Below are 26,576 nucleotides of genomic sequence, written 5' to 3'. Positions count from 1 at the left end.
AATACCCAACGATCGTCCAATAAAAGTTTACAAGCCAACAAGAGTACTACAATACAAAAAAAAAAAAGAAACACTGGTTAGCACACATAGTAGAACATCAAGCCGAATACAGTAGACACTATGCAAACCATGCAGAAAAGGAGAATAGCGCGTTTACGGATATGTAGCTGAAAGAGGAATCGTGAAGTAAGCACAGGAAGAAGTTGATAACTGAAAAGCCTACGAGGGAGTAAACGGTAGGGAGAGAGAAACTGAGATATTTCTATCAAAAGCACGAGAGAGAGAGAGCGAGGGGGAGGGGGAGGTATCTTTATAGAGGGAAAGAGAGAGTGAGGGAAAGTGAAAGTACGAGGAAATGAGGTAGGTAGATGGGTAGAAAGGAGAGAGAGAGAGAAGAAAACACTCTAGAGAGATCGAGAGAGAAAAAAATATAGAAACGGAGCGAGAGAGAGAGAGAATGCAAGTCAGGCTGTATAGTTAAGGATATAGCACAAAGAGGAATAGAAAAATGCTATGTTTTTAAGAAAGTTAAGAAGTGGGAAATAATACGCTGAAATATTTTAAGCATATTTACAGATTTAGCAAGCACTTAAATTATCTTTACTTTTCCTAATAGAAATCCCAATCAAGAACATTAGACTTTAAGCTTTTAGCTTGCCAAAGTGCACAACACATGGCATATACCCCAAGACAATGTTGTTTGGTGGGTGTAACATGGAAAAACATGTGTGGGGTTAACAACTACTTAAAGACCCAAACGGTCTATGGTAACACAGTTTAGTAATTAGAACAACAGACAAGCGACCGCAACATGTCAAATATATAAAGTCTTAAGATGATTTGTGCCAAATGCAGCTAAGCGAGAGGGAACCGAGGACTAACTGAATTGTGGAAAATTAAATTTTTGTTGCCCATTTTTGTTGAACATTGCGCCAGGCCGCAAGTTAATTATGACTGCGGTTTCTAATGGACTATAAGTACGAGTATATTATAAGTACATGTGAGTGATAGATGGCGGGGGGGAGACGGTTGGGTTATATGAATTTATGCATAGCTGTTAGAGTTCAGGAGGCAGCCGTATAGAAAAACAACAAACAAGTGGCGCACAGGTTATTTTCTGTTAATTAGTGTTACGTGATGAAATTTTAGAGCTCGAATGGGTGGTGCCGACAGCGAGACGAGTGTGCGGCATCAGCAGCTACTCCACAGATCCACAGACTCTTTTTTTTTGCGGTGTATTTAATGATCGTATATGCTATGGGACAGTTGGCCGGACAGACTGACCAAACAGATGGCCGAGTGTCTGACGTTATAAAAGAAAAAAAAAAACGCCAAAACTATAAACAATTGACAAGCTGTCTGTGTCTGTGTGTGTGTGTGTGTGGCATCTGAGTGTGTGAGCCAACAAATTGTTCACAATTTTCACCAATTTACAATTTTATGATATTGCAAAAACGAAAAAAAATAAATACAAAAACTTCATTAAAGCAACTATTGCAGGCAAAGAAAAATTTATGTAGGCAATTTAAATACACAAGCAAAAAAAAAACCACAAAAATATAACCAAAATAAATAGCAAAATAATAAAGGAAGGTGTAAAGACTTAAAGGCTGTAAGCAAGCCGACAGCCAAACACCAAGCACAACAACAACAACAGCAGCAATCACAACAACAACTAATCGAACTGGTCATCAATTGGCCAAAGCCTGGTAATGGTCGCCCAGCGCGGCACAGGCGGCCCCGATACGGCCCAGGCCAGGCCAGGCGAGGCCAGGCCAGACCAGACCAGACCTGAGCAGCCGATCGATCGCAACGACAACGTCGAAGTCACCTCCAAAGCAGCAGAAGCAGCCGCAGCAGCAGCAGCAACGGTCAAACACAACGACGATCGATCTTAACAGTCGCCGTCGCTGCGTTAGATGATGCAGCAGGCAGAGACTGTGGCAGAGACAGAGTCCAGACCCCGTCACATGGCCAGGCAATGGCCAAAGTGGGTGATGGGACACACATACGCATGCAGCATGGCAGCACAGTGGCACCAGAGCCTCAAATAATGGCATATAACTAAAGCCTACTCGCATATGTAAGTGCAAGCTATGTGTATGTATTAGTGTGTTGAACAAGTATTAGTGAGCTTTTGAAATTGCCACGCAATGCGAAGCTTTTGTGCGTAGCTTTTGTGCCTGTGTTTAATGTAAGTGCATTAAAAGCTTTAAACGCTTTTTCAGCTTTGGAGAATTTAACATAATTTAAGATTAATATTAACGTGTTTTCAAAATAACTTGTTTTATATATTTAAAAAGCAGTTGTTTTAAGTCAATGAACGTAAATTTTCATACAAAACTTGAAGTGCAGATAAGCTTTAAGCGAGTCGGCATTTCAAGAGTATAGCATACTTTTGGGCGCATCAAATTAAACTAGAATGAGCAAATAGTTAATTATAATAAATGTATATTTATTATTTTCAATAATTAACTTTTCTCGTTCCAGTTAAATTTGATATACCTAAGAGTATTTTATAATATATCATTTAAAGCTTTGCCTAGTTTATAAGGCAATATGCAAAAATAGTTATACAAGTTTATAATCCATGCTAGAAAGTTAATTATATATTTAATAAATTTCTTAATAAAATTATGGATAATTTTGGAGATATAGATCAAAGTGTCTACAAATAGAGCATGCACATAAATAAACAAATAATAATAATAATAAGAATATTAATATTTCCTTTTAAAGAAGCAATTGACAAAACAATTGCTTATTGCATTACATTAATTCTTCCCTTAACAACTTATATGCAGAGCTTTAACTCGAATTTCTATTGAAATAAATATTCACATTTTTAATTCATTTTAATTTGAGCCTCAGCCCACTGTAACTGACGGCATTCGATCTGCACCGCCCTGACCCACCAGCCAGGCAGCAGCATGTGAACGCCAAAGCACTCACAGGCGAGAGCCAAGCGATGCGGCTCCCACTTCCCCACCCCACGCACCCGCAACCCCTGCAACGAATGCCCAATGGGTTGGAACCATACGGCCCCATGACCGTATGGGGCAAGTCAACGGGCGGCCGATTCACCTGTCGCGGATTTTGTTTGCTTTACGCAGCGAGTCAGCAGATGCAAATGGGTGGAGCAGCAGGCAGATAAAAGAGCATGTTGGTGGGGTTGGGGAGACGGCGAGAGGAGCAGAGACGGCGACCTGGTCGCTGCTTTATGCGAATTCCATGAATTTGATCATTTTGGTGGAAGCGCATTAGATATTTGGCATCTTGGCGTGCAGTCGCCGACAACAGCAACAAGAACAACAACAACAACAACAACAACAGCAACAACAGAAACAACAGCAACAGTTGCTCATGTGACGGACGTACAATGCAGAAAGCTTAAACATTAAATGCGGCTGTTGTTGCTGCTGCTGCTGCTGCTTTGGCAGAGGTCAGCGCACACACGTGACCCATGTGGCTGTGTGTGCTGCATGATCGATGGAATTGCCACAGCAAAGCCTAGAAATAAAATGGATTATAATTATTATGCTGTGTGTGCAGCATAGAGCACAGTTCGAGGCCAGCAGGCAGTCAGGCGGAATGGCAGAAGGCAAACACTTGGCTCACTTTTATTGTCAACCAATAAAATAACCAAAGACGACGGGCTTACAACTTGCATGGAATTGATTTGGCCCGCAGCGTCTATTAACAGCAACAAAGCAGCGACAAAAAAAATTTTAAAACCGAAAAACTAAACCCTGAAGACGATGATACAGCAGGCAGTTGAGGATGATGATGTTGAGACAACGGCGGGCCAGACGCTCCGACGGCCAGCAGCAGCAAAAGCTAAACAGTTGACATCAGGTGCTAGTTTATACAGTACAACATGGATATATGAGCTAACATAGGACATCAGAAATGAGAAAGGCTCAAAGGAATTCGAATAGATAGGATAGAAAACTTGTTAATAGCAAGAGCTCATAGAAAGAATGTAGATATTAAAATTAGATTTTAGATTTAAATTGTAAAGTTCAAGTTCAAAAGCAAAATTAATATGCTTAATATCAAATTCCAAAGAAAAATCTTTATATACAGATTGGGGGCCAGATCTGGGACTTCGAAGTCCAAATTAAGTAGAAAATTTCTCCAGCTCAACAAACACGCAACTAACTTTACAATGTTGTTATTTCACCTTCTTTTCATCGATTTCAATAATTAATAATAAATGCAATTAAGAAATCGGTCAAATTTCGCGATCTTTCAAATCAAACGATTTATAGTTGCAAATTTATGTCTCATTTTGTTGTTATTCCATTTCGAGGGATCAAAGTTATACACACATTTTTTCAATATTTTGTTATAGTTTTTAGTTAATACCAGCATTATCAGATATAAGCAGATGTTTCGATTTCCACATTTGCGGGTGGAATTACTTAAAACCACCCAGGGCATACTCATATTCTATTAAGAATATAATCACAATATTGAATGTGATTAATAAAAGCTTATTAAACTGCATTTATTTATTAAAATGATTATTAAATTATTAGTAGAAAAAAATGCTGCATTTATAGGATTTTTTGGCCAAGCAAGGTTAGCAATAGAGTTGTTTGACTGTACTTAAATAAATTCCTGCAAGCATTTTTGTGGGCTAAAAGACACAACAGCGCCTTACAGCAACAACAACAACTGCAACAAAAACAACAACAACAACAACAACAACAACGTGGCATGTAACAACATAAACAACCGAATACTATTTGGCCTTTTGCACCTTTTTGGCATGGCACAACTTTGGCAGGCAGTCAGACCCAGGCAGCGCGCGCAATGAGCTTGGAGCATTGGATGAGCTGCGGTAGCCCCAAGATCTTTATTTCGGATCGAAGGATGGCATCCAGGCAGCGGCGGACGGCGACGACGACAACGCCCCGAAAGGCACAATTAAAATTTCACGCTCTTGCGGCTAGCTGCTGCCCCAAAAGGGGACAAGCCGACTTAGCCGCCAAAACACGTTGACCATTTACGGATTTGGTATTGCAGACAGTGCCACAGGCCATAGCCTGCCGAAAATGTGTGGCGGCATTTGCGCCTTTGAGGCAAGTAGAGGGAGCCAGATACTGTTGCCGGCCAGCATTTGCACCCGGCCGGCTGCAGAGTGCCACGCGTGCAATTTGCTGCCGCCGCCAGGGAATACAAACGGCCGCTTCACTGGCGGCCAATTGGTAACACAAGTGTTAATGAGCAGCGAACGCGTGCTAATTACCAATGCCGGTTGCAACAGTTGCAACAGTTGCAAATGGCAGCCAGCAACAGCAACAACAGCAGCAGCAGCAACAACTCAAAATGTCAAGCGCAAGCCTGTGGCCAACTGTTGGCATAACAATTAAATTATATGCACAACTTCGCACAACTTATCGATAACAATCGATTGCTATTATTTGTCGCCATTAAAACCGATAGGCAGGACGTTAAGGACCACTTATATAGACAAGCTGACTTAATAAATATATATAACAGCTTGATCGTTACAGTGTGCATTACTTTATATATTTTACATTGCAAATATAAAATTTTAAAAATTCTATATTTTTAAAGCTGGAGCTAGCTGTTCTAGAAACAATGGCATATGTTATCGAGCTCTACGAACTTTTAGTTAACATGATATATTTAAGTTAACTAAATGACAGCTCTTGTTTTAAGTGTCAATTCAAGATTGCTTCATGGAAATCTCTTTTCTTTAATCTTTCAAAATATTTGAATTTTAACTAAATATAGCAAAAACTAAAACCCAAAACGGCATTCTAGCCAGACTGTTGGGAAAACTACATTGTTTACATTTGGCCAGCAGCACCGGCAATGAAGCTACTATTTACAACAGTCTGGCCACACAACCTGAAAATCAGCATTCGACAACACTGAACCAGGGCTGTTCGCTATAAACAAAGCGCGCTAGCTGCTGCACTGGCGTTGCCACCACGGCTAACTAATATAAAAGTTGCCTACAGTTGGACGCCGCTGCGTATACGTATGAATTAGAAAAATTAAATAATGTTGCGTAGACGTCGCCGGTACACATTAAATGTATACTTATTAATTGGCTCACATATAATTAAATCGCAGCCGCAGTCGGCATCTGTGGCCACAACTACGCATTTGTTAACATTTATTTACCAACCTATATTTGTATACAAAACAAAAAACGCGAATGAACGCCAGCTCGCGCTCTCTCTCGCTCTCCCTCTCTCTCTCTCTCTCACGCTGATCACTTCGCGTCAGCGCTCACGCTTGTTTTGCGAATCTGCTTGAACCGACCTGTTAGTTCTATTTGAGCCGTCGACCAGAGCGGACGTGTGTTCGCAGCAAAAGAAAAAAAAAGTTAAATACTTCAGTTGTAAACAAAGCGCTTGGTTTTTTATGCACGCTGTTTAGAAAATCAAAGACCATAAAAAAAAAAGAATAATTCACATTTTGGTTCTTCACATTGCAATAAAAAGTGCAAATTCTTGCCATTAAAATGGACAAACATAAACTAATTGACAATGTGATTTAAATTGTATACGAAAACGATAATAATAATAAAAAAAAAAACACAACAAATACAAATTAAAAGTGTGCAAATCAACGTCTATCAGAAAGAGGTAGGTAAAATCCAACCGATCTGCGCGTAGGTCTCGATTGCCCCAATTTCGACGGCCCGCTAAACATGTGTGTATGTACATTTATTTATTAACTATATACATAAATCTGAAATTTGTGAGCATAAAATTTAATTGTGCTTTGCGGCATTTTTTGCCATTTGTTTGTTTTGCTGCCACGATCCACAAGCCAAGACGTCATTTCTTCAACCTGCCACAGACAACTGTCCCCTGCCTCCCTCCCGCCTCCTGCCGCTCCCTCCCTCCCTCTCTCCTGTTCGAGTATCTTTTGTTTGTTGAACCCCAAAAAAAAAAACTATACCAAAACAATATCCATGTTTGCCAAATTTACGCTCTTTGATTGCAAAATTGTTGTTGTAGCTTCTGTTTTTTTTTTTTTTTGTTTTGCTGCGCAGCTTTTTTTTACATAAGCTTGAACAAGTTGGGCAGAAAGTGTTTGCGAACTGAATTTAAGTGTCTGAGAATTTACAGCGCAATTATCCAAAAACTTTTCAAAGTTATTAATTACACAACTGAGCACATTTTGCTTTAGTTAAAACGGCAAGTTTTTCTGCCTCTAAAAGAATAGCTTAAATAGTTTGTTCGCAAAAAAATAATAAAATAAAAGCAATATAAATATTTTACTTGACTCTTAAAAATTTCCAGTTGTTCATCAATTATCAAGTGTGATATAATTGCAAAGCATAAAAATGCACAGTAAAAATGCCTAAATGTGCATTATAATCAAGTTAATAATACAAGCAGCTAATTAAATTTAGTTAACCGAATTTAAGACGAACTAGCACAACTGCAGTGTATGCAAAACTTCGGTGTGCATTACGTTTGCTGTCTTTTAATTTATTTCTTTCTTTCGTTTTTTTTTTGGTTTAATTCTTGTTTGTATATTTTTACACTTGCGCAGCACAGTTGCTGTCGTGTTGTTGTTGTTGTGTGTGTCTCTTCATAATTTTGTATTATATGTCGATTCGACAAAAATGATAACTTATCACGGTTACTATAACATATGCCAAACTGATTGGCTTGATAAGTCCAACAGCAACTACCAACACACAGATACCACATACACGGACACAAAAACAACGTGAAACCGAAACCAAACACCCAACAAATCAGCAAAATGGCAACCACAAAATACCCTGTAAAATAAGATGAAATTGTGCAACTAAATACCCTGTAATATGAAATATTGCAAACTAACTTGTAGAATAAATAAAGCAAAGTTGTAATAGAAATAGTTATAAAAATTTAAAAATTATTTAATAATAACTAACTGAAATTTTGTTAAATAATATGAAGCGAAGTTGCTTATCACAAATATGAATAAATATAAATATTCAAAAAATATTAAGCGCACATAAGTTTATCTTTTTGTTGCAATTGTTTAAGCATTGTGCTTTGCCAGACACATTCAATAATACTTGCAACTAAAACACCTCATAACGTTCTGATTATAGGGTATTTGGGCAAACACTTCGCAGACACACTGCGTAAAAAAATGAAAGAAAAAAAGACACTTTAATATGGAATGCAATTGATTGCAACAAGAAATAGCCCCCAATCACATGTAACTGGTCTGTCAGGCTTAAGTCCCACTCAGGCCCCCCTGTCACGCCCCCCCCCCCCCCCCCCCCTCCTGTAATGCACCATGAAGCGAAACTGGCAGGCAAATAATTGAAATTCACACGACATTTGGCAATTACAAGTTTGTATCCTTTTCACTTTGCAGTTTGGCGCTTTCAGGATCTCATCAATACAGATTTAGCCAAACATTCAATGGTACAGACAATATATACTAGCATAAATATGCGTTCGACAAGCTGTTTTGTTTTAATTGGAATTTGGTTCTTTTGGCTACCAGCGCAGACGAACGGATTGTCAGGTGAGTTTCGAGTAAATACTCATGCATATGCATGTGCTACGGCTAAGATGCGCATTAACTCATGCGGATTTATATAAATAGATAAGAGCCAAAGAAAATTGGCTATAAAAAAAAAAGTAAATAAATAAAACAAACAACATTTCAATAAAGAAATGAACTCATTTACAAACTCATCAACTGACTCATCATCGATGCTTAATGATCTTTTGTGATGCTGCTGCTGCTGCTGCTGGGCGAATTTTTTTGTATATTATTTATTGTAGACTTTTTTTATGGGTTTTATAGCGCCCAAAGCAATCTGCCAATTCGGTATATTTGCGACCTTATTACGCGCTACAGATTCTCGAAATTCCGTTTTGAAAAATATCAGAAAAAAAACACACACAGCATAACACGTCACATGGGGCAGTCTTTCCCATAATACTTTTTATGACGTCAAGAACTAAATACCAAACTGATTCGGTTCAATAATGAATAGGTGGCATATATATCTATATATAGGCTATAGAGATCGACTCCCCTCACACACACACACACACACACACACACACACACTCGCACACCCACTGTTGTCATTGGCTTGTTTTTGTTTATATTTTGGTTTTGGTTTGGTTTTTTTTTTCGTTTTTCTTCTACAAACACATGTTTTTGTTTTTGGTTTTTTGTATATTTTTGTTGTATTTGTGTGTTGAGGTTTTTGTTTTTGTGGCTTTTTAAAACAATTTCATTGATAATTTAGATAGCGTGCGTTGTTGGTTTATTTGTTTCTGTTTTTATTTCATTTTTGTTTAACTTTGCTGGGCATGCCCCAACACGATCCAATTTGTTTATTTGTACTCCATACGAGAGTTGCCCTTGAGGTAGATAAAGTGAGGGCTGCGGGGAGCGGTTTTTACCTCTTACGTGCCGCCTGCCATGGGATGGTGCCCACAGTGTTAACCCAATTTGTTTAACAACTAAGACAGACCCACAAAACAAGACTTGCGCAATTTAAAAATTGCATAAATTGATATATACTTTAGGCAAAAAAACATTAGGTGAAGCAGCTGAAAGATCTGTTTGGTTAGACAAACAAAGCCCAATCGAATCAGTATAGCATTATATCTAGCTTGTCAAACTATATCAGGGGAACCATTTTAAAACTATGCCAAACTAAAGCGAGACACTTAACTAGAGCATGAGCGAGACCAACACCAAAAACATACAAAACAAACATCAACTAAATATGCACAACTTTCACCCAGGCTAAAATCAATAAATGATAAAGGGGCAAATGACTTCCGCAAATGGAGCATTCGCCAGGGAATACAACACCAAAAATAAAAAGTGAAGGAAAAAAGAAAGCAATCAATAGAGACCCGAGTCCACCGACTAGGTAAGCACTCGGGATATGCCAAGGCCAGTAAAAAAAACAAAAACAATTTGCATAACCAACCACCAAAAACTTTCATTTACGGGGGGTGTATGATATAATACTAGACCCTGGCTTGGCCCCAGCCTGCGGCTAAACGTACTTCCAACTTCAACCAAAATTGTGGACAGTTGACAATTTACATAGAGTAAACGGCTAAAGTCAGAGCCAAATTAGCTGACTCAAAGCTGACGTTAAAGAGCGAGCAAATGGTTTTTTGCGACTCTAACAAGGTCAACAAAATCTAAAAAAAAAAAAAAGAAGCAAATAGAAGAAGAAGAAAAGCCGTGGTAATGTGACAGCTAAAGCGAGTTATATATAGTTTACAAAAGTCTGACAAATCAGACAAACACCGAAGCCGCATTCCAAAAATAATTCATAGCCAAAAGCGAAAGGTCTCTAATGAAAAGAGTCGGCAATGCTCGACTAGGAGATACTCTAAACTTAGCGTCGATCTGCCGTTACAAATTTTTTGGTTTATTTCTGTGCATACACAGATACACACACGCACACCTTCATAATGCTTTCTTGTGTAGACTCGATGCTTATTGTTCGATCTTTAGTATATTTCTTCCTCCCTTCTATGTTTTCCTAAGTAAAATCGGTGATTATGGTCTGATCTTTATTTAATATACAGCTGCAGATAATATACCAATAAAGATTCTTATCGATTCCTTATAAACAGACAGGCAGACATGGTTCTATCGACCCGTATTTTGTTACTCATGAAGAGTATATACACTTTATGAGTTCAAAGATTTCTGCATGGAGTGTGTGTCACACATTTCACGACAAAACTCCAATACACTATACAAGCGGATAAGAGCCTACAGTGACAGTGTCAAGTGGCAAATCTTTAATAATATTGTAGCCCAGCAGATGATAACGAGTAAAAGGCGCTCTAGATTGAAGCACAGCTGGTTGCCACAACGGCGAAGGTATGTCGCAGCCGACACCCCTGAAGCAGCAGACGCCACAGTAGCATGAGGCCATAGCTGCCGGAGCAGAGTGAACCCCGTGTGTCCGAGCTGCTGTTTCGAGTACTCTTTGCTTTTTCCTCTACACAAAATCACATGTTTCAGGCCATAAAAACGAACAGTCTGGAGCCCACGCGTATTATTTTTGTTTTATAAACTGAAAAGTGTCGATAAATATATGTACAGCAAAAGTATTTATGGGTCATAGTTTGAGTACTCGATTGACGTTCGCTGCAGCTCGCTGAGTGTGCGGAATTATGCCAAATAATAGGTACCTTTGGCATGCCAAGTTTTTATTACCTTACCTTAAAACCAGATTGCTTGATTAGCTAAAGCTCACCTGAAGGGAAGACGATGTAGGGTGATGATTCGCCTCGTTGGTAGGTCGCGGGGGTGTAAGCTTTTGGAGGCAACTCTCTGCCAGAAACCTGGCTCAACTAATCGAACTTAAATAAATACTAATCATTCCTACACTAACTAACTTTCCGATTGTAATGGGATTTATTTATACAAAATGTTGCGCTCCAAATTGGTAATTACCAGATCTTTACTCACTTTCCCAACGATCGGGTTGTAGATAGTGCTGCGATGTTTGCATAGCGCAAGAGTTCAATTTTCAAACGATATTTTCAATGACAACTATATAAGATAGCGTTGCGCTTCAGCCGACTTTGATACATGTGCTATGTAGCTTAAATATAAATAAATCTATATCAAGTTACGATAGCTTCACATATGGAAGACAAGTTTGTTTAAAAACAGGCGGACAGAGGGGCAGAGGCAAGCGGATGTGTACATATGAACCAAACTTGTTCCACGGATCAAATAAGTATATATGCACTTATTTTACCTACAGACATACATATATAAAAAAAAAATGCCCACTGCACAAGTCTGGAACAGAAAAAAATAGCTGATGCAACAAATGCAAAAAGCCAAAAAAGAGCGAAATAAAATTGAAACAAAAGCAAAAAAAAAAAGAAACACGCGTCCAACGCACGTGATAAGCGGCAAAGGTAACAAAAATGTAGCTGAACTGAGAATTATTTGGCGTAAAATATTGTATTAAAATATCTAGCCAATCTTATTTGCTTATATACAGGCACATCTGCCCTGTGTGTGTGTGTCGCTGCTGATATAACACATTGGAATTTATTAGCTAAACATTTTCTTTTGCAAAACAAAGCAGCGAAAAAATTCCCAACTATGTTATTTGTCGCCGTAACGCCAACAAACCAAACAACAACAAAAACCTTCAGCCAAACCACCCACCACCCGGCCACAGCCCGTGCTAACCGTGACTTTAAGATAATTCAGATAAAAAGCGTCTAAACAACATTCCACAATAATATAATTTCGGTTGGTTATAAATAAAAGCAGCTAAACGTTGCCTTGATAGGAGCCATGCCGCCTTCCAGGGCAAGCTATTTGATCTTGTGCATTTTTTTTTTTTGATACGCCGAGCAACTGCATGAGTTTTGTGATGTCTGAAATGCGTCATTGACAGCTTCAGATAAGCATAATGTGCAGAAGGAATGACCACACAACATTCTCTACATTTCACTTCCTCATTCCAAATCTGTATACATACATATATGTATAGACATTTACATATGTACATTTGCGCTTTTTTATATACTTAGTAGCTACACTGTAATAATACAAACTCGCCGGCAATAATTTTAACCCACTTTTGTTTTTTAACACAATCAGCACGAGACTTTGTTTTGCGGTAAAGATAATTTAGATAATAAGCATCTAAACAGCATTCCAGTGCCTCAAAGAAAACAAAAGGCATTTATATCTGTGGCTTATGAAAACAAATAGCTACACAGTGCAAAAAAAAAAGTTGGTTAAAAATACAAAGCTGTGTGTGTTCGTATTGCGAATTTCTTTTTGGGAAGTCGTACTTTGAGCCTCAACTTTATTGCTAGAGAGACAGAGAGAGGGTGGGAAAGAAAGAAAGATAGAAAGAGAAAGAGAGAGGGGGAGAGAAAGAGGGAGGAAGGCGAGATATAAAGAGAAAAGAGAGAGTCAGAAGGAGAGAGATAAGAGAGAGAGAAAGAAAGTGAGAGGGCGAAATTGAGAGAGAGGGAGGAAAGAATGCGTCTGTGTGAGAGAGAGAGAGAGAGAGAGAGAGAGTTAAAAAGAATGAGAGAAAGACAGAGAGAGAGAGTTAAAAAGAGTGAGAAAAAGAGAGAGGGAGAATGAATGTGTGTAAGGAAGAGATTTAAAAAGAATGAGAGAGAGAGAGAGAGAGTTCAAAAGAATGAGTCTCTCTCTCTCTCAGAGAAAATAGTGAGTCAGAGAGAGAGGGAGAGAGAGAGAGAGAGAGAGAGATAGTGAGAGAGAGAGTTAAAAAGAGTGAGTCAGACAGAGAGAGAGAGAGAGAGAGACAGAGAGAAAGAGAGAGAGTTCAAAGGAATGAGCAAGAGAGATAGAGAGAGAGAGAGAGAGAGAAAGAGTTAGAAAGAACGAGAGAAGAAAAAATGAAATTGAGATCTGGCACACATTAAATTTATTACAGAGAATATTTTAGCTCCAATTGTGGTTTCTCATTGAAAACAAAAATATATATATACATTTATATGAAATTGTACTGCAGAAAATCTTAATACCACTTTAAATGTTTATTTTCACAACAAACAATGTCGCGCAATAAGGATTTAAATATAATGCATTATATTTTTACTGCGCTTTCAAGTTAATATCAGTCGCGCCTTTTAAGGGCAAAGCTAAAATATTTGTTGAACGTAAACGTGCAAGTTGTTCAAGCCAAGCTGTTGTAAAGATTCTGGTAAGAGAAATTAAATTCAGAAGCCTGCAATGCAATTAACAGATTAACAATACCCTAAATAGCAAGAAATAACAGACAATACTGGATGGAGTGACGAGGCCTTAGGAAAGGAAATGTAATCTTTTGGACTATTTATAAAAATGTGCCCGACTTATGGCCATTGTGAAATTCATGCACAAATACTCACCGGCTTTTATCAAAGTATATGAAGACAACCCGCTGAGAGTTTACTGTTTACATAAAAAAATGCAGTTCCCATTTGTTTTTTGTTCAAGTAAATCACATTTGCGAACAAAAATTAAATTCAAGGTGACCTAAGTCTCTTTGTTAAATGGTTCAATGGCGTCTACCGCAATTCTTACTAAAATAGATATTACATGGATTAATATCCAGGATAGGTTTGCTAAAAACTGAATTTAGTTTAATGCGCAAATTATAGGAAAAAGTAAAGCGACAACTGCATTTAAGGAGTATAGCAATAATGTGCCAAACGTTTTTGCAGTTTTCCAGTTATAGAAAATGTAGCAAATGTGATTTTCCTGGAAAACCAAAATGTCGACAGCTGTCCAGGCTTTAACAGAATTGACAGCGAGACTTACATTTTGCCAAATATTATATGTATGCATGTCTTGTAAGCATAAAGTCAATACATTTAGTAAGTTTCAAGGAAAAGTGCAGCAACATGTTTGACACACCTGCCGCAGTTGCTGGAAATAACGAATACCCCTAATGCATAGACATTTAATAGTCGCTTGTTGTTGTTGCTTTTAATAAAATTGAACTGTCTGAGCAAGAAAGATTAGATATTGTGGATTATTCATTTGATTGTTATATTTGAGAGCTATAAAAAGAATGTGTAAAAGAGAGAGGGAGAGGGAGATGGAGAAGGAGAGAGAGATTGTTGCGATCTTTGAGGTTTCAAAAATATGTATTGTTAAATGTGGTTTTGTGTACTTGACACTATTTTTGGGGTGTATGCATTATCGGCCATGCACTACGTCATTTCCCAATTAATATGCTTGATTAGCCTGCTCTCTGTCTCTAATCTAGCCAATATCTGCAGCTAAGTAACTAAATTCTATGTACACGTTTTGCTTTTATCAAAACAACAACAACTAGAGATTTCTTATCAGAAAACGAAGCGCATTCCCAAGTGCATTAGTCATATGCCCAATTCTTAAGCAAAGCATTAACGCAGTCCGAATGCCAGAATCGAGAGTAGCGCATAATTATTCATGGATGCGTCATGGCCAGACATATTTCCAGTCGTCTGACATGGTCAATTCAAGCGACCCAAACGACTTCATTCTGTTGCCAAGGCGCATGTGGGCTAGAAAAACATTTCCGATTAAGTGCAAAAAGAAAAAAACATCTGCGAAGGTGGACAGACAGAACAGTTCAATAGTTAATATATTGAAACTACAATAAAAAAAAATTGTGAAAATCTTGTGCATGGCCGAGAATAACATTGAAATACAACATTTAGACTTGTAAATACCCTAATCTTAGATCGGGGCATATCCATATAGCTATACATGAACTGCAATCTAACATTTATAGATGAATAAATTACTGAAAAACGAAGGAATAAGAAGAAGATTTAATACCCTTGTACCTTTAACCCTTACGGTTTTACAGATATGTGAGAACATGATGAGTTTGATGAAAATATCTTGAAAGGCTGAATAAATTGCCATAAAGAAACCTATGGCAACTATAATATATGATTTCCCGATGCTAATAAGATTTAGCATATATTAAGGGAGCATCGTGAACAAATATATGCCGACTATTGGACATAGATATGTTGAAAAACAAAAGGTATATGTGATCGGCTGATCTAGAATATATATATTTTAGACGGCTCCTTCTATGCGTCACACATTTCAAGAGGAAATTCTATAACCCTCTACAAGGGTATAACAACATACCGAAATACCCGTACAAATGAGGACTATTAAAACTTGATCTAGAATTTTTGCGGATAATCCAATTTGAAAGTTTCGGAGATGAGATCACATTTATGGTTTATTTTAATTGCGCATCGGTTACGTTTGGTTTATTTTCATTGATTACATTTACGAGACATTGGCGTATAAATATCTCTTACAGTTAGCCACAATTAAATGAATCGTTTACAAAGCCAAGCCAAACACATGTCAGATATGTGGCAATGTTCATGTCTAATATACATAAATCATTTCTGCCCCGCTCTTAAGTAAAGCAAATTCTGTTTAATCTTTTGCTGTGTGATTTAATTAATTGTTGAAGTGACAAACTATTAACACAAATAATGTGTGATGAGACAGGAACTGAAAACTCGGCACAACTAAATACGCATAAATTATAAAATGAGAGCAAAATCAAAAGCGCACGACTACCAAATGCCCTGTAATAATAAAATGAATAACTGAAGGTGGGATATGTCTATGCACTGATAGAGACTAGATCAACTGGACTGTTCCGGATTAAAGGGTATATATACATACATATACATATATATTTAAAATGCCATCCAATATTCATTTTACCCCTGCTAGCCCTTCTGTTGTCTATGTGGCATATAAATTGATAAAAAAGAAATTCGTATTTTTGCTTATATCTCAGGAAGTCATTTAAAGGGCAACGCGTAAATTCGCCCACACTCTGATGATTCAGATTTATACGCACATGTACTTGTACATACATACATGCATGCATACATACATATATACATGTATAACCGTATCAAAAAACTTGTCGGGGAAGTTAGTCTATCAGTCGGTCAGCCAGTACATTCAGTTGGCCATCAAGAATTGAGGTCAGTAACCGCTGTAGCCGGACAATCTAGACCAGAATCTCGGCAGAAGTATGCGCAGAGCGTTTATTTAAGAGACAAACAAACATATCTATATATATGTACGTATATATGTGGATATCGAGATATATATATATATACGTCACATCTGGCAAAATAAATGGAATACGCTTAATCCCAGCGGCCCATTAAAATAAAATAAATAATAATACATACAGCATAAACAGATACTCTAAATAATATTATTGCGCATCTGTTCGCATGATCATATATCACATTTACGGGCATTAATCAGACGCTTTGCGCCGCTTTGCCTCATAATTTAATTGTAATTGTGCAATTTGAGCAAAATATAACTAAACAATTACCAGTCCAAAGTTCAGAGCACGATACCGGCATACAAAATAGCAAACGGCAAACGGCAAACAGAGAATGCGCACAGTGGACGCCATTCATAATATCTAGTTGCAAAACAAAATTCCGCGAAGTCGCAACATTTTTTAAAGTGCTTAGGACGTTTGAATCAAAGGTTTGATTGTGTTAATTAGCCATGCTAAAGTCACGTTTTGGGTATATATTTTCGTAAGAATTCAAATTCAATTCTTAGTCATACTAAGACCTAAGAACATTTATTCCATGTCTAATATTTTGTTTGAAATGATATTTTTGCACATTTTAATAGTTTAAAATGATATTTCTGCAAACTCGAATTTTCTAATATTTTTTTACAATTTTATTTCTGCAAACTCTAATATTCAAATTTTTTGTTAAAATGATATTTCTGCAAATTCTTATATTCAAATATAATAAAGTATAACTTGAAATAGAATTAATATTTTTCGATATAAAATTAAATTAAGAATGTGTTCTAATTTGAGAAGCAACAAATTTTCAACTATCATTCTCGAGTATTTCAGGGGCTCACAAAAAAAGACAACTAGCTTTTAAAAAAAACAGAAGTCTTATGAATAAAAATTAAGAAGGTTATCTTACTTACAAAATTTATGATAATTTCGGAATCAATCATTTACTATCATTCTTTTTATTGTCGAGCACTTTTGGCGTGAAGCCCACAGTGCGCTTGTTAGTCAAAAACTTGTACGTTGCGCTTCCCTTTAAGAAAAAATCAAAGATAGCTGCGTTTGTTTTGTGAAATAAAATAAAAAAGTTTTCGAATTGCAAAATAAAATAAATCATAATGAATTTTTGGCTAATATACTCTATTTGTCAAGCATTCCAGGCGCAAGGCCCACAGTGCGCGTTAGTCAGAATCTTGTGCGTCGCGCTCCCCCTTTCAAAACGTGAAGAAAAAAAAAAAAGGGTAGCTGCGTTTGTTTTGACGCATAATTAATAATGCGAATGCTTTTTGGCTACTAGTCGTACCATTAGACGATTATATAAGTATGTACTTTTGTATATGATAATTGATCTATAATTAAGATAAGCTTAAATACGACTGTCGTACGACTGAACGCAATGAAAATATGTTTTGTTTGAGCAATTTCCAGCGAATAGCTCGTATAAACCCAAAATACACACAAGCACACACCTATCAAACATACTATTGTGTGTGTGTGTGTGCTGGTGAGTGCTTCAGATAGAACAAGAAAAAAAAGCTTAACTTTTAATGCTTTAATGGTTCATGCTAAGCATGAAGTCAAGGACAATAAATACCGAATATCATCGGGGGGTACGAGCCACTAATTGGTCGCCAGGCGGAACAGCGAACGCTCCCAATGCGACCGTGACGCTGTTCAACTGTGATTGATCAATCACACACACACACACACACACACGCACACACACACACACGCACACATTAATATATGTAGGTACATTTTGTAATCAGTTTGTTTGCCATATCATAAGTGTGGCGAAAGCTTCAACAGTTTAAGCAAACAAATAAGCAGACTTGATCGAAGAGTCTTACGTTTCGAGAGACTTTTTTCATATTTGTTTTTAGTGTTTATTTTAAATTTTTGATAATCAAATGAGTCTTAAGTATTATTAGTTGGCAGAACTACAACAAGACTGAAGTATATGCGTGTTATTTATAAAAATGCAGTATTTCGTTGCATTTACTTGGGATTATAAAGTTTTATATATATGTTTTTTAGAGCTGTATTAAATGTATAAAACATAGATATATTTATGTTTACATATATTTAAGAGAAAAGCGAAAAAAATGATTTGAAAAGGAAACGCGCTCTAGAAATATTACTGTCTGAGATATCTGTGAGATATATCTATATATTTTTCCCCTATATCGTAAGAGTCTCAAGTCATTCAAAAGCTGTCTAACGAACTAGTTATTAAGATTTAACTAAATATAATGAGTTATTGGAAGATTTCTAATGAGTTCGAATCTGCGTAAAGTTCAGTCAGTCGTAAATCAATCGAACAATTTGCAAACGTTCCAAATTCCCTTTTAGCCCCACAAATTATAATATGTTATACGATAATTATGTACAAATTTGCGATACGTGATTGACGTGTGTGTGATTAAAGCAAAATACGTTGACAGGCTGAGCATCATTTAGGTTTTTTAGGTAAGAGAGTGTATGTTTGCGCTGTTAGATATTTTAGCTTGGAGGCTATATATTTATATATACATATCTCTAGACTACTTCAATTACTCCAACAGACTGTTGTTGTTGTGGTTGTTGTTGCGGTTGTTGTTGTCAACCGCAAGTTGTAACGGCTACATCAACCCGTTTCTGCGCTCGACCTCAGCGCAATGTTGTAGTTAAGATACGACGACGACCTCCTCTTCTTGTTTTAAGTATTTAATTTTAGTTTTGTTTTTTTTTTTTTTTGTTTCTTTTGTACTTTTTTTTTTGCTGGTTTTAAGTAACTTTGCATGTCAGGCAATGAGACTGACAGAGAGGCGGCGTGTCAACAATCTTGCCAGCTAATTGTACTAAAATTTATTTATTTTTTTTTTAAATGCCGATGACGCTAGAAGTTTACGTAGCTTGTAGCTTATTTCATCTGGAAACTGGAAAACAGACTCGAAAACGAATTGCACTTTTGCATGCAACCTTCGACTGTAGATCAATCAAAAAACGAAATATGAAATGTTCGCTTAATGTGTGTGTGTGTGTGTCTCTGTGTGTGTGTGTGTGTTGTTTAACAACAAAACGTGAAAGCTTTCACACATAGATACCCTGTGCCGCTGTTGACAGCAGTCAGCTGCTAGAACTATTGTTATGATTATTATTAGATCATTCCAATCATCAGAATCGATTCAGAGAAGAAAAAGTGTTAAAAGAGGTAAAGAAGTTTGCCAGAGAAATGAGTTTATTTTCTTTAAGTGAATTCCAAATGGCATCTAGTATTTCTATTGTCTAGTATTTAAACGAGCTGTTATTCATCCAAAACTTTATGCTATCTTGACAACATCATCTATAAGAAGTCCTTTAAATTGTAGCTGTTATTGTGATCGAAAAGATGATGAGAACTTTTTTATTATATCTGCCATTAGAAACCCTTGAGTTGTACAAGTAAGTGAAAACTTTTCGAAAATATCTGCTTTACACCTTAAAGGATTTCCTATAACAGTAATTGTCTACAATTGATCATTCGATGTGCTCCACGCACTTGCCCATCTACCCATTTGATGTATCTTCAATGGAACAGGGTATACATGAAGAAAAAAAAGTGACGTAATTAGCACTTCTGGTATTCGTACATTTCGCAGATTCGTTATCGCGGATGCCACCTCCCGCATCGCGTTTGCTAATGAGAGACTCGACCCACTTGTGAAGACGGATATGTGCCTAGTTAATTTGCATTGAATGTAAGACCTTTGAACGTGTCGACAGTGTATTTGCGTTTATTTAACTGGTTTAACTGCGATTCTTGGCATTTTTCTGCTGACCAATCGGGTCAATAAACCCAGCAAAATGAAAATAATAGTACGAAACAAAGGCAAAAAAAAATGAAAAGAAGAAAAAAAAAAACAGAAATAAAAGAAAGCACACCCAATGTTTTTAATGCTGAGCCAACAAAAATGGACATTGTATAACGCTTTTCCAGCGCAATTCATTTCAGAATGAAATTTGTACGCTCTGCAGATTGTCCATCTCAAATATCATCAGCGAAGCATTGTAACTGCCCTAGTATTCCACTTAGATCTCATCTCAGATCACGCAATGTCGTGACTTATGTGCGCCCTTCTACGCGCTTCGTACACAAATACCAAGGCAATTGTCACCCTCCCTCTGTGCGTGCGTGTGTGTGTTTGTTCTTATATAGATCCGACTTCTCTGATAGCGTAACTTATATCTATTTTAAATTATGTTCAATTGACTGCGCTGCGCTTCACCTATATGCGGTTATATGACGTCAATTTGTGTTATGGTTTCATAAAGAAAACAAAAACAAAAAAAAAAAAACGAAAAAAAAAAGAAAACAATAGAGAAAATAAACAAATCAATAGCCTCGATAATATTTAGGAAAGTTTGTTATCAATTGCGTCGCATTTTGTAAAGGGCAGCGCACAATAGAACTACAATAATAATAATAATAATAATAATAATAATAACAATAAAACTGCAAAGAAACGTGATATGGCATATTGAAAATTATTGATTCAATGAAAAGAGATCGCGATATCGGTCGTTGGATCGTTGGATCGATCAATCGATCGTTTAGTGCAAAGAAATTCTTGCCCAAAAAAAAAAATATATATACAAATCAAATACAAAATATAATGTTTCCCTTGCTTTTGCTTGTTGACTGCCATTCACATTTCTCCCGCCGCTGCCCCCCTTTCACCCCCCATTTACTAATTCAATGATAAAATGTCAAAAATCAATAACAATAAATAAACGATAAACGAGAGTGTGACACTGTACTTTGTATCCAAAAAACAAAAAAAAATTGTATTTTAGGGGCTGTCCCTGACACTCGCTATGCGTCTCCGGGTCTCCTCAACTGTCCACAATCTATTGCTAATCAAATTGCAATTTTTATAAATTTACCTAAAACTCTATTGAAAAATGCGGCGTCATATTAAATACAATCAGCCTAGATGATATTCCGCATATACATACATATGCACACAAATATATATATGTATATATATATATATAGTGTAGCAGCCGATAAGGACTGAGTAAACAATTTTCGTATTATCCAAGTAAAAGTCCAAACTTATACATGCTTGCAAAAAAAACCCCAACACAGACACGAACTATGGCTGAATACGTGGTATATAGACTTTGATATATATTATATGTATTTTATTTATATATATTATATTAAAATCTAATTTAACTTTAAACAAGAAAGACATGACGAAGATTAAATACACTTGTTGAAATTTGGCTGAGAAGTGCCCATTTCCGTAAAGTTCCATATAATACAGTAGAACGATTTGATTTGGTATGCGAATATATTAGAAAAATAATGTTAGAAAAATAATATAACATACAAAAACTCATTCTGCGACCCATTTTTCTTATAGCGTTATATGATAAAATAATCCGATGTTGATGAGCTTTTGCTCTTTTATAGAGCGCATGGTAAACCTTCGAAATGTCAAGTTTGAGAAACTAAAACAGTATTAAACACGAATTTAAATTCCAAACTACGAAAACTATATAATATTTGTTGCACTCGGAATATGTCGATATAACCGAGAGATGGACATATATATATATATTTCCTGACAAAGCTTGAATGAAAAAAATAAAAACTATGCCCATTTCTATGACTCATTGGCCGAGTAACATATTTACACATTTACGACTCACATGCGGTCCATGTGCAATACTTTTTGGCATTATCAGGCTGAGCAGCACAATTTTTTATGAACCTTTAAATAAGTTACCCTCCACATATGATCCACATGCCATTAACACCACACATACCCGACCAGACGACTAATCGAACTAGATAACACCCTTAACAACATTTTTTTTATCAGCAAAAGGTCAGTTACTAACCTTGGCCAATTGTGGGCAACATTCAGTTCACATGGAACTCACGCCACATTCCAATCAAATGCGTCTGCAGCCATTGAATGAGTTAAAACCCAATTATCTATATGTTTCACATAGGTGTTAATTAGGCTTTTGCGATCTCTTTAATTACAGAAATTGACAAGAAGTGCTCGGCGTTTGAATGCCCGGAAAAACCTGATTCGCCTCAGTGCCCCGAAGATAGTAGCACGGAATTTAAGCCGGTGTCCATCATCCAGCCCGATTTGCTGGAGCTATGCTGTGCCAAGAGCTATTGCAGCTGCAACAAGTGCCTAGAGAAGCCCAAATGTGAACTGGGTGAAGTGCTAATCGAGCTGAGCCAAGGCAATGGCAAGCCAGGCAGCTGCTGCACCGAATATAAGTGCGGCATGGAGCCGAAATGTGTGCGGGGAATGGGCATCACCTACTGGCGGGATGAGTGCACCAAATGCAACAGCTGCCACCCGCTGTGCCAGTCATTCTGCCAGTCGGACAGTGCACTGAGCAACTGTATCACTGATGATAAACAGATCGTGATGAACGGGGAGCAATGGTTACAGGGAGATGGCTGCGAGCACTGCACCTGCAAGAATGGCATTATTGAGTGCGAAACGTACTCCTGCAAACAGCCGGAATGCGAACAGTACATAAAAGTGCCTGGCGTGTGCTGTCCCGTTTGTCTAAACACGGAAAGTGTTGCCACCGAAGCGGCCATTGTGCCGAGCAGCTCAACAATCAAATCTACTGCTCAGATCTCAAGCGAATCCATCGAAACAGAGCCATTTAAGCCAGCAGAGGAACACGATATAAATAAACAGACGCCTTTCAATGTAAAGGGCATGACTACCGAGAAAACATTGGATAACGATCAAGTTTTCGCAGAGCTCTCAAGCACACCTAAATCGAGCAGCAGCAGCATTTCCAGCAGCACGCCCAGCAGCACCTCCAGCAGCGCCTCCAGCAGCACCTCCAGCAGCACCCCCAGCAGCACCGACAGCAGCACCCCCAGCAGCACCTCCAGCACCACCTCCAGCACCACCTCCAGCACCACCTCCAGCACTAGCTCCAGCACCACATCCAGCAGCACCTCCAGCAGCACCTCCAGCACCACATCCAGCAGCATCCCCAGCACCACCCCCAGCAGCACCTCCAACAACAGCCCCAGCAGCACCTCCAACAGCACCCCCAGCAGCATGCCCAGCAGCACCACAGACGAATTGGATAAATATTCCACAGAGCTCACAGAGCTACCCCAAGTTGGTGTAGACAGCAATGAAGGCGCGAATGAACACATCTCGGCATGGAATGATTTTTCAACGGAGCCATCTGTAATTGCTGAGTCCGCTTCCGAAACAAAAGATTGGCTTACAAATGACACAACCAATTCACAAGAGCTGGAAAGTATTGAGGAGACAACCGAAGCAACTGAGGTAGTGGAACCAGAGCGTAAAGATGACAGCCTGGAATATACAACACTATCAGACATAGACAGCACCGGATCGAGCAGCAGCAGCAGCGCTGGAGTCTCAACCACACAGCATCCAAGTTCGTTGGCCACATCGGCACCCAACGCGCTGACACCCGAATCGACCAGCTGGCATCACGGCTCAACCATCGATGATGCCGATTATCGTTTCGCACTTGAGAATCACAATGATGCACTATATTCATCAAATGAAAAATATGTTTGGATTATGAGTATCGGCGCCTTTGCGGTTTTCCTTGTTTTAGTCCTGTTCATATATTATTGTGTTAAAAAGTGCAAGGAACGTAAATCGCTATATTCTTCGGTCCCGAATTCAGATTCAAATCTAAGCGAGAATACAACTACCTCTGATCTGGTTCTACGCATTGATCAGCCCTTGCAGCACAACATAGAGAAACAGAAGCAGCTTAAAGAGACAGCAGAATAATCGATTTCACAAAAAATAAATACATAACTATAAGTGTACATATACATATACAATATATATATATATATATATATATATATATATATAACTGTATATGGTATATCGTATATATTGGAAAATTTCATCGATGACTCTCGCCTAAAGACAATGCTCGCGCAGAATCAGCGATTTTGCAATACTTTCATAAACTTTAAACAAAAACGAACTACACACAAAAATTATTATATTTATTTATTAATTTAGTTATGCATTGTGATAATATGGCAAATTATTGATATCATCCAGAGTAAAATCATCTAATTAAGTAAAACAATATAGTATTTAGTTAAGTTCATCCAGGGCGGTAGTCTGGCATAAATTTAACTTTCTAGAAAACTTCAACAAATTTATAAACAATTGTACTGCCCTGTTTGGGCTTAGCATTATTTTATAGAAGACTTAACATGTTTATTTATCAACTGTTGCCTGACAAATTATATTAACTATAAAGTGCGAGATCTGCACAAATTGGCCAGCTTAGAAGTAAGAATACACGCACACCCACAAAAACGCGCTAAATATTTGTTGAAAAAAAGAAGAGAAATTAAAGGAAATGCGCTGCACTGATTACACATTCCTTTTAAGCCCATTTTTGATTTCAATTACATACTTCAACAAAAAAAAAAAGAAAAAAAAACACAAAAACAAAACAAAAAAAATGATATACCAAAGGTCTTGTTAGTAGCGTTCTCTCGTTTGGATAATTGCAATATATAGATAACGAATAAAATATAACGAACTGAATAAAATGCGTCTGACTACAAACGGGGAATGTGGGTGACGGGTACTTACACCTAGGCGGGCGTTGGCACTGCCGTCAGCGCATCCAAATGTTGGACAATATTGCGCATTGTTTGTGCAGTGCTGGAATCGGGCAGCTCATTTAAAACCGATGCAGTGCTTCCAGATAAAACGCCTACACGTGGATCGATGGGCAAGGTGCCCAAATGCGGCACTTGAGCCAAACGCGCCAGCTCTGCGCCGCCATTCGAGGAGAATATGTTGGTGCACTCAGTGCAGTGCGGACAAACAAATCTATAAAATATAGAAAATATATTAGAAACTAAATCAATAGGACTTAATTGTCTTAAATAGTAGCCAGTCTGTTGAACTTTATGCTGTATTAATTGCACTAACAGAATACAATTAATCACACTTAAGGCTTTCATGCGCCTGCATAGCTATTGTCTTGGATCATGTTTGTTGTTTTGTTTTTACCAACCCGCTCATATTCTCCACAATGCCCAGCAGCTTGATGCCGGTCTTTTTGCAAAATGTGATCTCCTTGCGCACATCATCCAATGCGACGCCTTGCGGTGTTGTCACAATAATTGCACCATTGCAGGGCACCTCGCGCATGCACTCCATAACAGTAATGTGCTCATCCGAAGTGCCAGGCGGTGTATCAATGATTAAATAGTCCATATCCTCCCATTTGACATCGGTAAGAAACTGTCGTATCATCATGGTTTTCTTGGGTCCACGCCAAATGACCGGATCGTTGCGATTCTTGAGTAGAAACCCAATGGACATGACGGCCAGAGTTTTGCTCTCATCCGTATAAATGGGAACCCAGCCGTCCTCGCATTGATAAATATCGCTGCCTTCAAGGCCAAGCAAATACGGCACGCTGGGGCCACACAAATCAATATCCAGCAAGCCCACCTACCAATAAGAAGCATAAATTCTTTATGCACATGACTTGCAACTTGCATGAGTGTGCAACTTACCTTATGGCCCGTTGCGCGCAATGCTAATGCAAGCTGCGTGCTGACCGTTGATTTGCCCACGCCACCCTTGCCCGAGAGCACTACGATTACATTTTTAACTTTGTCCAGCATTATTAATCAGAATTAAATAAATTTGTTAATGCGACTTAAGCGGCAACCAACAAGTGGATCAGCTGTTGCACAGGGTTGTGCAGACGATTTTCCCGCGCATTAGTCACGAATCGCAAATGCATATCTGAAAACTGAAATATATACCAAATATATGAATATTGACTTTATAAATCTATTTTATGTGTTATAGTATGCATACATTCATTTATTTAGTTTTGTTATCGAATTAGATTTGCTTAGTTTTTGAGAGCAGCATACTTGGCTATGTTAAGCAAACACTCTGGCAACGCTGCAACATATGGCAACGCT

At 37.8% G+C, this 26,576-nt stretch overlaps 2 protein-coding genes across 2 annotated transcripts; one reads left to right on the top strand and one right to left on the bottom strand.

The window, feature by feature from the left end:
- The first annotated feature begins 6,336 nt into the window (after positions 1-6,336).
- Positions 6,337-25,170, top strand: LOC115770210 (protein MTL1). Its single transcript, XM_030715405.1, has 3 exons — positions 6,337-6,629; positions 8,374-8,526; positions 22,610-25,170. Exons 2-3 carry the CDS (start codon positions 8,421-8,423, stop codon positions 24,385-24,387), a joined length of 1,884 nt encoding a protein of 627 aa, XP_030571265.1. The 5' UTR covers positions 6,337-6,629; positions 8,374-8,420; the 3' UTR covers positions 24,388-25,170.
- On the bottom strand, positions 24,500-26,392 carry LOC115770212 (cytosolic Fe-S cluster assembly factor NUBP2 homolog). Its single transcript, XM_030715406.1, has 3 exons — positions 26,157-26,392; positions 25,649-26,091; positions 24,500-25,461 (listed from the first exon to the last, which is right to left on the bottom strand). Exons 1-3 carry the CDS (start codon positions 26,265-26,267, stop codon positions 25,221-25,223), a joined length of 795 nt encoding a protein of 264 aa, XP_030571266.1. The 5' UTR covers positions 26,268-26,392; the 3' UTR covers positions 24,500-25,220.
- Positions 26,393-26,576: the final 184 nt, after the last annotated feature.

This window comes from Drosophila novamexicana, unplaced genomic scaffold (genome assembly GCF_003285875.2).
Source record: "Drosophila novamexicana strain 15010-1031.04,08,12 unplaced genomic scaffold, DnovRS2.1 tig00004555-arrow-pilon, whole genome shotgun sequence".
NCBI classification, from domain to species: Eukaryota; Metazoa; Arthropoda; class Insecta; order Diptera; family Drosophilidae; genus Drosophila; species Drosophila novamexicana.
This window is presented reverse-complemented; position numbering and strand designations above follow the sequence as displayed.